Genomic DNA, 11,803 nt, shown 5'->3' with positions numbered 1-11,803 from the left:
TCCTCAGTTCAACACTTAGTACCTCAAAAAAAGTGCCTAGGTCCAGGGGTGCATACCTATAATTCTGGCTACTCAGGAGGAGGCTGAGGCAGGCTTGAAAGCTTGCTGCTGGCCTGAGCAACTTAGCGAGACCCTGTCTCAAAATAAAATATAAAAAAGGTCTGGGGAGGTAGCTTAGTGGTAGAACACTCCTGGGTTCAATCCCCAATAGTGCAACAACAAAAAAGGTAAGGGGTGGCAAAGCCAAGGAAGATGACTAATAGTTTTTCATCAACTATGAAAACTGGTGGCTTGCAGTTGGAGTTTGTTGGGTTTAGGAAAGTAAGTAAATGTGATTTTTGTATATTGAGCGTTGGCAAGCAATTCACTCTGGAAGTTCCAATGATAGAATACCTCTAGGTAAGAACTGTCCAGGAGGCAAACAAACTAAAGGTCCCACAGGCCTGAGGTGCTAGCCCCAGCTTGATTGGCTCATGTGCTCCAGATCAGACTTGGGCTTACCCTCCCACCAGTGCCCCAACCCCTGATAAAGTCCTGAGGCAGGGAGCACTCGGTGAACAGAACATAAGGCTTCTCTTAGGGCTGCTGATGGTGAGACCTGTGAGGTCAGCAGGAGTTAGGAAGGCTGAGGGAGAGCTGGGAGAAAGAAACTGAGCAGGAAATAGCTTATGCCAAGCCCAGCAAATGAGAGCACAACTGGAACGATGAAGGGTGAGCACCACGTGTGGGCGTGCAAGGGCGGGGCCTGCATGTCAGGTGCTGGCCAGTTTGTAGAAGGCCCTAGAAACTGCATGAGTAAGTGTGAACTTTAAGGGGTCCCAAGCTGAGAAAGCTTATTCCAGCTCTGGTGTAAGGAAAGGATTAGTAAAGATGGCCACACGGCAGGGAGACTGTCACAGAAATTCTGGAAAGAGAAAAGGGAGTTTCCCAGAGGGATGAATCTGAAGGTCACTCGGGGTAGAACGGGCAGGCCTTGGCTACGAATGAAATCACCCCTAGCAGAACAGATGGTGAGTGAAAGAACGCTTGATCTAGGGCAGATCAAGGCCATGGGTTTGGGTTTGGCACGCAAAGTCCACAGGAAGAAGCTGCACAGGCAGCTGCAAACACAGGCCCCCATGGGCTGGGGATAGGGACCTGGGCATTGTGGAAGTGTGGTAATTAGACCCTCAGAGTAGACAGGGACACCCAGGAGAGAATTCGGCAGGGAAAGGAAGCTTGGGCAGAGTGCTAAGAGATGACCAGCAGAAGAGCCACCCAGAAAGGAGGAGAGCTGAGGAGGAGCAACCAAGGAGGTGCGAGGAATGTCAGAGGCACAGGTTTGAAGGCCATGGACAGAGGTGTCTAAAGTGGTGAGTGGTCAGCAGCACTGGAAAGTAATCCACACCAGGCCGGCACACTCCTGCTGTACCCTTGGCCTCCAAAACGAACTTCCCCATCAAAAACCACAGGCAACCTAGAATTTAATATATGTTTATTTGTGTAGTAGGAACACTCAGGTATATAAATAAGGTAAATACTTCTCAATGTACAGTATATCATGTTCTTACACTCTGTTCAAAAAGAACCTACGTGTATTGTTCAACACTAATCAGAAGTGCACAGAGAAAGATCAGCTGTGGCAAAAAACACTGATTTAGTGAAACATCAAGGTGGGTAAACGGCACAGTAGGAGCGCACAAGCACATGCCTATCTGGGGAGACCTGAAGGACTCATATGGACTCCACGCACCCAAGAGCTGCTTCCAGACTGCCATGTCTGAGGACATGAAAACTGTCCACACCCAGCCTATCCAGTGCCAGACAACTCAATGCCACCAGGTCCCTCCACACAAAAGGAAGAGTCAAGAATCTGCCCTGGAGGTGTTCTGCCCTGTCTCTACCATTTTGGCCTTCCCCTCTTGTTTGGGAAGGTATTAAATAAAAATTAAAATTTGGTATCAGTGTTAGAAGATAATCCATGAGCTTCAAATCACCCCAGATAGGTTTTCTGAGTTGTTTTCTGGTCCCCACACCCACAAGATACTGGGGTCAGTGAGCACTCAGCTGGCTTCTGTTAGAGTCCGTCCTCAGTGCAGGACTCCAGGCCCTTGCTCTGGCCCCTGGGTTTCTCAGAAGTCCTTTAGACAAGAATAAATTGCTGCCTCCCAGTCCCTGATCTGCTCTCTTGCCTCCAAGTCCTTTGGTTTCATTGGCCCCTGATGTTTGCCCAGCTCTTTGTCTCTGGAATCAGCCCCAGACCCCAGCCAGCATACTGTAAGGCAGAAACACAGCTTACTGAAGCTCCTAGCTCTGTGTACAGAGGATTTCAAAGGAACCACACACAAAGGACACTCAAAAATGTTCACATGTTCTGCCCACTTTCATTCTTAGCCCCTTCTGTACACTGGTGTTGAGAAAACCCAGGAGAACCTGTGCATGAACCTAATGGAGGTGAGAGAAGGTATTCCAATACAGAGGACAGGGATGGCTGTGTGGCTCACCCCAGAAAACACAATTTCACTTGGGAAGAGATCACCAGGTGGTGCTACATGCGAGGGAAGTCCTCTAGGGGCTGATACCAGTGCCTGGGAGAGCATTACAGAACAGTCAGCCTGGTGTCCAGAAGGCCTTCCCCCAGTGTCCAGCCACCAGCTCCAGATAACGGGCTGCCTGGGCCTGGCAGATAGCACAATGAGGGAGGGCTAGCACATGAGGGTCTCCAGGACAAGCCCAGATCAGGGTGTCACAGCAGCTGCTAACTAAAAACCTCCACAACCACTGTCATCATCATCACTTCTATCATGAACTAAAGGGGAGAGACCATTATTTAAATTCTAGCAATGGGCCTTAGGGGCTCACTACCCGCAGGAAATAGTCCACAATCAAGCCATCAGTTCTGAGTCATTATTCAACCAGTGGAAGAATTCCATGAGTCCCACCGGCCAACACCATTCCTTCAAAGTGAGGAACCTTCCACTTCAACACATCCCCCAACTCCCTTGTCTCCATTCAGAAACTAAGATAAAGATTTTTCGCTCAATCCAGTGCCTGTTCTCCTTTTGTTCATGAATAATCCATTTGATCCTATGCTAACCTAGAACCCAAGAGAAACAAGCCACATCACCTGTCCTCAAGAGTCACTGCTCTATCCTACTGGTACCTTCATGAAAGAATGAAACAGGGCGGACTGGTTACAGCTTAAGGGTATGAGCAGAGCTTCTAGGCTTCTAGTTGTCATCTGCTGCAGCAGACTCTCCTTGGCCCCTGAAACCAACTAGGGTACTACAGGTTCCTGAGCTGTGTGCACAGAGCTAAGCCAGGGCAGGAAGTAGAGTCCAGAGTGAGCAGACCGTCCCATGGGAAGTCCAAACTATGGTCAGAGCAAGTGGGCAACTCTGAGGCAAGCCATTCCCACTATGAACTGAGAATTCTGAACATCCTAAAGTTCTCTTTCCTTTGGTCAGGTTTGCCTCCTAAATAATGTGTGAACCACAAAGATGCTGAAGAGGGGTGCTACGGTCAGACTGTTTCTCTCAGAAGGGCTGTGTGGTCCCGTTCCAAACCATGAGCATCAGGCTGTGTCTAGGGAAGTGGCAGTGTGATGGCTGAGAACCCAGTCTCTGGTATTATGCCAGTGTGGGTCAAACTGCCAGCTGAGCTCAAAAAAATAACTACTATTTATTGAGCACTTACTATGTGCCAGGCACTGAGCTAAATGTTTGCACACATTATCCCATTAAGTTCTCATAACCACTTTCATCCCAACTGGGTCAGAGGTAGAGGCTGACAGCAGACTAATAATTTGCCCAGAGTTCGTGTTATCCAAGACTGAAGTCTGTCTTCCTGACCACTTCCTGAAACAGTGTCTTCCTGAAACTGAAGCCTCCCTCACTGAGTTTCAGTTTCCTCATCTGTAAAATGGGAACCTAATCAAAGGCTGGTTTCTGTATTTAAGGGAATAATGTATGCAAACTTTCAGCACTGACTGTATTTGGCACACATTAAGCACTGTGTGATTACAATCATTAATAAACACACTGATGGTATCGTGCTAGTTGAGAATAAAGAGGAGCCTGAAGCTAAGAGGAGTGTGGGCAAGGGCTTTCAACAACCAATGGATTTGAAACCCACTGGCAATAAAACCTTGGACTTCACATATTTTGCCTTTTTATTCTCATAAATCACCTACATGTCCTAAAACCCCAACATTCCAGCATCCAAAATATTCCTCCTAAATTGTCCTCAAAACTGAGATGTCTGTCCTTCGGAAATATGATCCCCATCAATCGAACAGGTGAGAGCCCTGCCCAATCAAGGGGCAGTGCTAGTGAGAACAGCCACTTGAGAGTAGGAGAGGTCACCACGGTAAACCTGAAGTGAGGAATACAGGAAATGGAAGGGGCAGAAAGGTGGGCCACACTCAAAGGGAAACAGTAGCAAATCATCTGTTCATGAGGATGGGGTCACCTTTCAAGGGATGTGGGTTGGGAGCGTCCAGGCTCAAGGGGAAAGGGGCCTAGCAGAGCCCTTAAATGAGGACCCTTGTCACCACTGGATCTAAACCCCAGCACCTTCTGTGGATTGTGCCATTAGGCCTCCATCCAACAACAAACTGAGTCAGGCAGTCATAGCTGTTAATCTCTTTAAAAACTGGAAGCTGGGAAACCCTGAGGAGAGAGATAAAGGGAAAAGGAAATTCACTCTGACCACAATAAAAAAAGAATATGAAGTTCTGACCAAGAATTCACTGACAGTGTGACCCTGCTGCCCTTTGTGGAGTCCTGTGCTCCAGATAAGTATAGAGTCCACAACCAGCTTACTGTCGTGTGACGTGTCTATGACAGTCACCTGGACATCCCCCACCCTGACCTGGGAAGAAAAGGAACCCCCTCCCACTTCACCCCTTTCCCCAAATGTAAGCACAACGTGCACAACTGTGGAGTTACTCTGAAAGACGGAAGACAAGGTACCTAAGATATTACTAGAACAGGGAGAGGTTTGAACAGAGATAAAAATCTCCCTTGGAAATCTACCTAGGGATGGCTTCATAAGGAACACGCTGCAGTCTTCCTAGGAAGGACACTCTGTGTCTTGAGTCATTCACATCCTCCCCCATCTACACTCAACAGGGGATGGACCTGAGCTTACTGAGACCCATGATGAGGATCTGAACTCAGAGATCCATTCAAATAAGCCTCCTGCCAATTCTGCAATTAGCCTAGACCCAAATCACAGGGTCTATGTATTCTCTCTCTCAAAAGATATTTTTTGGAATTTTCTTGAATAATGTAGGTCAAGTTACAGGATAAAAGCCTGTTTCTAAGTTCAATTGTGTAAGGTTTAAAGTTACACTTCACCCCTCACATACACTGTAGAACTATACAACATTAAGAATAAATACATTTTAAATGTGATTTTACTATAGCTACTAAATGTTTCAGAATAGGAAATAGGCAAAAAAGTAATAAACATAATAAGACCCGGCTGCCTTCAAGGCTTCACTTCAGGAGTAAACACAATTGTGTGCTTTTTTGGTGTTGGAGGATGTTAAGAGAGTGGCACACACTGGCAAAGGGAAACCTCCGTGCCCCAAGAGCACTTGGAGCAGCCCGAGTGGAACTCTCCAGGGATGCCCAGGACCAGGCCTCCATGTCAGCCCTGGTTAGCTCGTCATCTCCTCACTTCACCAGTAACGAGTCAATGGCAATTTAAGCCCCAACCTGGCAGGGGCCAGGAAGAATGCTGCAACATTTCAGGTGGAGTCAGCTGAAGGACCAGCCATCCCTGTCCTGTGGGACTCACAGTGTGAAATGGAGCGAGTCCCAACTCCACCTCATCACCCTGGGAATGCTCTCTTCTGGGAAGGTGCTCATGGCTCTCTCAGTTACCTCAGAAGGCTGCTGGGAATGTATGGAATACAAATTGCAAAACAAAGCAAAAATCTCTAAATTGGGACTACGCACTATTTATGAATACATAAACAAGCGGACACATACGACTATGCATGGAGGTGACAAACACTGGATTCATGACAAGGGAGGGCACATAATTTCAGTCATATTTTATTTTTGACCAAAAAAAAATGGGTCTAAAGCAAGCTGTGCAAGTCACCAAGATCTGCATGGGAGCACGTTAAAATAGTCTCTGGAAACATGTCTGCAAGTGGGAGAAACACACACCACAATACTGACAAAGTGGCGTTGCTCTCCTCTCCACCTGATAAATTCCTCCTTCATTAGAAAGCACTTAGGGAAATGGGGGGGGGGGGTGCGGGAAGGAGACAGCTGCCACTCTGGCCTCTTGCTGGCAGCTCTAGTGAGTATCCAGCTTTAGTTACCCAGGATCCCCCCTGTGACCACTTCCATCAAGGAGGGTAAGCCTCAGCTGCTGGTCCCAGGCTCCCCCATCCCAAAGGCAGCCTTGCTTCAGAGTGGGTCTCTGCTCCTGGGCACCAGCTGAGAAGAACCCCCTGTTATTAAGGACCCACCATATACCCACAATGAGGCCACAAGAGACAAAGGAGGTACCCTTCTGTACCTAGTCTGGTGATCCAAGTTCATTTTTCAATCAGAAAAATAGTTTCGCTCCTAATCACTGTTGAAGATTAGTCACTGAGATGCTGAATCATCTTGAGGATAAGCATTTAGAAAAGACCTCAAAGCATTTTCTTTTTGGGCACCCAGGACATGACCTGCAGGAGCATTTAATGATAAGAACTTGCTCTGGGGAAGTCACAGAATAGTGTAACAGAAGCAGTTGAGAAAATGAGGACCCCAGAGTGATGTGTCCTGCCCAGGGACACATAGACAGAATGGAAACCTCTACCATGTTTTATTCTTAAGGGGACCTTAAACCTGAAAAAGAAAAGCCATGAAGCTGAAAGAAAAGTGACAGTTCACAGAAAAAAAGCTGCTTCAACTCCACACCCACAGAGGGGGATCACAGATGTGTGAGGTCAAACACTGTGAGGGCTCTATCCCCTGTGGATGCTTCAGTCATCTGGCTGATTACGAGCCGTCAGGAGGCAGTAAGGCCAACTTAAAAATACCAGACACCAGGGGCTAGAACCAACCAGACTTCCAAAGCAGGGAACACTATCTTCCAGGTTCTTCCATACTTTGTTTGAAAAACCCCATGATTTGACCCCAGTGACTTTCTAACTCAGAGCTGTAGTTTACTCACAACCTAAATCAAAACAGACCAAAGTGCTGAAGCAAGTCATGCTGTCACTGGCAATGAAAGCACACCATGCCACGGAATCATTTTAACACATTTGGACACCAGGTTTTCTCCCCCATGCTCGACTACGCATTGGCCTGGCCAGACAAAGAACTAATCTGTCTTCCCAAAGTCCATCTGGCCTTGATGAGTAGGGAGGGGGAAAAAATAAATCAGTTTACACAAATAGTAACTACAACAAAAGGTCCCCCAGTAAAACACACACTACATTTAAACTGGTCACATTATATAAAAAGTATACATTTAATCTTCAGAATAGCCAGGTCTCTCATAGGTTAGTTTTGCCATAGTTTGAAGCAGGACTTTGTGGTTTCAATGAACAAGTCATGGTATAACTGAAATCACGGTAAGAAATAAGGGTGTTTTAGAAAAAACAGACACACGCTTGCCTCGAGAGTAATATATACACAACACAGCAGCTATATCATGTTCAGCCAGGGGCGTGCAAACCAAAAGCCCTCTCTCCCTGCCTCCGGGGAGGACCCCAAATGAGGGCCCCCAGGAAGGACTCAGCAGCAAGTCTACAGCACAAATGCCAACGGCCTCAGCCCTGAAAAGATACAGTTTACTCAACTGTCCTCCAGGAGACACTGGAGCCTAAATCATGGGAAGGGGCTCAGTTACAGTGCTTCTACTGCATACACTTGAAATATTACAGTGTGGTTTTTCTCCAGACTATTATAAATAATTTTTCGTGCTTTCAAAAATAAAAACTAAATCCTTCTTTCAGTCTGAAATGAAGTGAAACCATATATAAAGCAGAACTTCTTTTAGCCTCTGCAGGATTTCAATGTGGACAGAAAGCTCATCTGTTCAATAAGCCTCCATCCCTCCAGCCTAGAGAAGGCAACCCTTCACAGCTCCCAGGCAGGCACTGGTAGAGAAGAGCCAATGAAAACTGTCAAGTACGGCAAAGGCGTCCAAGCCATGCCCCCAGCACTAGTGGGAGAGCCAAGTGAATGGCTGCACACAAATGAATGGCCACTCTGACTGGGTCCAGAAACAGCCTGATATGGATGGGGGATAAAACCTCCAAGCACACATCCTGAGCTGGGCAACAATGTCTTCCAGGTTGTTCAGTACTTCTGTTTAACATACCCAAATGACTTCTTTCCAACTCAACTTCAGTTTACTCACAATCCAAATCATAAACATATAGACAGTATATACAGAGTTTAAAACACAAATTAAAACACACTCTACCCAAAAAAAAAAAAAAAAAAAAAAAAAAAAAGACAGTGAGTGAGTTGAAGTCACAGCAGTTGGGCTTGCCTTGGAGACCTGCCCTGCACTCAGTTCTACTCCTGCTCTCTCTACCCTGGTGGCCCCTACTCGTCCTCTGTGGTGGCTGTCAGAATTCCCTTGTCAGTCAGGTGAGACTTGAGTGTGTTGAAGATGTGAAGCTGCTGATCTGGTCGCAAGGTCAGGAACTGCTGAATCAATTTGCTTGGGTTAGGGCCCCTGCAACAGAACATGAAGAAAAGCACTGAGTGGGTCCAGCTGTTTCTAAGGCTTGATCATCCAAGTTGCTGTTCTGATCTGTGAATTCTCTACTAAGGGCAAAAGGGGGCCTCATGCACAGTAACAACTGAAACCGAGTTCATATTTGAGATGGTTTCCACTGGAACTTAGATGTAGCCAATAATCTAGATGTACACCATACTGACAAAGCCACCAACTTGGTTCAGATGGAAAGGCACTGTACCTGATAAAACTGGCAATGTACACATTGACAAAGGTAGCCATCAGGTACTGGCAGTCAAAGCGATCCATGATACCTCCGTGGCCAGGAATGGTATTGGCAAAGTCCTGTTTAAGGTAGAGAAGAATGGGTAAGCCTGGTTTCACTCACAACCAAACACCAGACTGTCAGTCCCACCCCAATGTCCAGCTGCTGTGCTGGGTAGTCAAGGGCAAGAGAAAGAAGAACTGAGGCAATAATAGCACACAAGCATAATAAATTACAAAATGTTCTTTTAAAGAAAAAGCATTAACAAATGAACTGAAAACCACATAAATGCAGCACCTAGGTCAAGAAGAGCCTGCATTAATTACCAGAGTGCACAGTCTGGTGTTGTGATGGTGGGAAAGAGGGGAGGAAGGCAGAATATGGGCAAGGAGAGTGAGATGAAAGGAATAAATAGACCTCTGCATACTTTGATTTTAAAGGCTCGTTTGAATCCACTTGCGAAGAACCCTCCAAAGGGGCCGATGAGTGAGGCAAATGTGGAGAGGGCAATGCTGTGAATCTGGAAGGGATACATCCGGACTGTTTTCTAGAAAGGTAAGTGAAGTAAAAGTCAAGATGCATGTAAATCCAGCCTTATTACATGTTAAGAGAAATAACTCTTGACAAAACTAATTACACATTTTTTTTAATCGATAAGGAGATTTTTTTTTCTTTTACATTCTTATAAATCTCTTACATCTTGCTTAAGAGAATTAATTCTTGACAAAACTAATTACACTTTTTTTTTTTTTAAATCAATAAGGAGTTTTTTTTCCTTTTACATTCTTATAAATCTCTAACATCTTGCTTAATGGAAGACATTAACGTATTCTGCACTCAGGTCAGTCAGAGTAGTGTATGCCTTTAATCCCAGCTATGAGAGGCCAGGAGAATCTTAAGTTCGAGGGCAGACTCAGCAATTCAGCAAGACCCTATCTCAAAATATAAATAAAAAGGGCTGGGGGTATAGTTAAAATGGTGAAGTACCCCTAGGTTCAATTCCCAGTGTCCCTGCCCAGAAAATATTCTACATTCAACCTGCTGCAATATGTTATTTTGTTGGAAGTATATAAAGAAAATCCAGGCTTACATAGTTCAAAAATAAAGCATATTTTCAGTAGTCTTCTCAAATAATAGTGAGTATTCTTTAACACTACACCAGAATTTGATAGTGGTTGTTGCTTAAAATTGGATGCAATGTGGAATCTGAAATCCTGCAGATGAACTTTTTGTGCTCTCTCACATCATCTATCTCACTCTGAATGGATCATTTACCCATGCGTGACTATGGAAACATGCACTGACCATCTAGAAAATACAGGTTCACTCAGTTATATAATTCTTCCAAATGCAAACACATTTCATTGTTCAATGTCAAAATATCACCTGCTGAAATTACCATGGATCTCATCAGAAAAGTCTTTAAGGACTAAGAGGCCATCGTGCTTACAGTGCCAGGCACATGTTTTCAAAATTCGAACTTACTTGAAAGCTGTTTTATCTGTTTACCATTTGCTAAAGTGACAGGCTCACTTCATTCTTTCTCAGAAAAAATGTCTGCTAAATGCCCAATCTGAAAAGCTAGTTTTGCCATTCGTTTCAAATAAAAAGTATGTTCCTAGAAAAAGGCAGCTTGTTCAGCTCACGACCCAAACAACTGTACGTGCTTTTCCTTCAGGCACACACCATACTTCATTCAGTATTTAGCAGAGAATGCTTTATGCATATTTTCCATTTCAGCAGAGTATTAAAATGGTGTGCAAACAAGGGTCAAACTTTAGTAAAATTAGCAGTTTTACTATTTCATCGGCGGCACAAGAGCAACTGGCTTGTCTGCATTGTAAGGGGTGGCACTTGTGCCACTGCCCTAACTCACACCCAGATGCTGGCCTTTTTCCCCACTGCTGTTTTTGCACCATCACAGCAAATATGAGCAGAGTGAAAAAGGCACAAAAAGTCATAGTATTATTATGAAAATATTTGTTACCCGAAGGATCCCTCCAAAGGAACCCACAAAACACATTTTTTGAGAACCACTGCCCTACAAGATATGAAGTGAGGGGAAAGGTCTCCTGCCCTCACCCTGAACTGGCTTGAGTAATTCTCCTTAGTCTTGGGGCTTTAGTGGGAAGGAGGCTAGTAGCTCTGGAGGGTAGGTGGTGGTGGAGTCCCTATCCCACCCATTCACCCTGTGTGCGTGGCACATACCCAGCCAATGACTGACTGGATCACTCCAGGAATGTTGTACTCCTGCAGGCGGAACAGATCCGAGGGCTCACAGTCCACAGTGAAGCTGTTGGTATCATTGTTGTACTCCACAGGGCAGACAAAGCATCTGTACCCGGACATCACGTAGGACAGCTGAGAATGAGGAAGAGACAGACAGGCATGGAGACAAGCTGCAGTCACCAGATGGCCGACATTTGGCTTGGACATGTTGGTTCCCCAGTGTCCACCATCCTGCTCACTGCAAGCTACGTGCAAAGTCAGAGGTCCATGTCTTGCCACATGTGCATTTCGCCTGAATTTTTTGAATAAAAGAGGTTTATGCTCACTGAGGTTTCACTCAGATATGCCCAAACACACAGGCCTTGAAAAGGAATTTGAGCAAGAACTACAAGTATTTCTTCCCATTTGCGGAAGTTCTAGTCTATTTTCTCAGGCTCTCTAAACTCAGTGACAACTAGAAGAAGGTCATGGGAGTATGGGACAATAACAGTAGTCAGCCAGGAGAAAGAAGGCTAGATAGCAATAAAGCCAGGGGAGATCAGCAGTGAGGGACCCACCATCAGGTAACACTAAAAAAGGGAGAGACTGGCCTGAGGGTCAGGGGCAGAAAGTGGTAGTGTCTTT

General features: G+C 45.5%; 1 protein-coding gene across 1 annotated transcript in view; it reads right to left on the bottom strand.

The window, feature by feature from the left end:
* Positions 1 to 1,457: 1,457 nt before the first annotated feature.
* Positions 1,458 to 11,803, bottom strand: part of Cds2 (CDP-diacylglycerol synthase 2) — a 63,104-nt gene continuing 52,758 nt past the window's right edge. Inside the window, 4 exon segments of the mRNA XM_047538978.1 lie at positions 1,458 to 8,682; positions 8,927 to 9,030; positions 9,378 to 9,497; positions 11,159 to 11,311. Of these exon segments, the coding sequence (XP_047394934.1) occupies positions 8,550 to 8,682; positions 8,927 to 9,030; positions 9,378 to 9,497; positions 11,159 to 11,311 (510 nt within the window). The 3' untranslated portion in view covers positions 1,458 to 8,549.

Source organism: Sciurus carolinensis, chromosome 2 (assembly GCF_902686445.1).
Source record: "Sciurus carolinensis chromosome 2, mSciCar1.2, whole genome shotgun sequence".
NCBI classification, from domain to species: Eukaryota; Metazoa; Chordata; class Mammalia; order Rodentia; family Sciuridae; genus Sciurus; species Sciurus carolinensis.
Note: the sequence above shows the minus strand (reverse complement) of the source record. Positions and strands in the feature narration are given on the sequence as shown.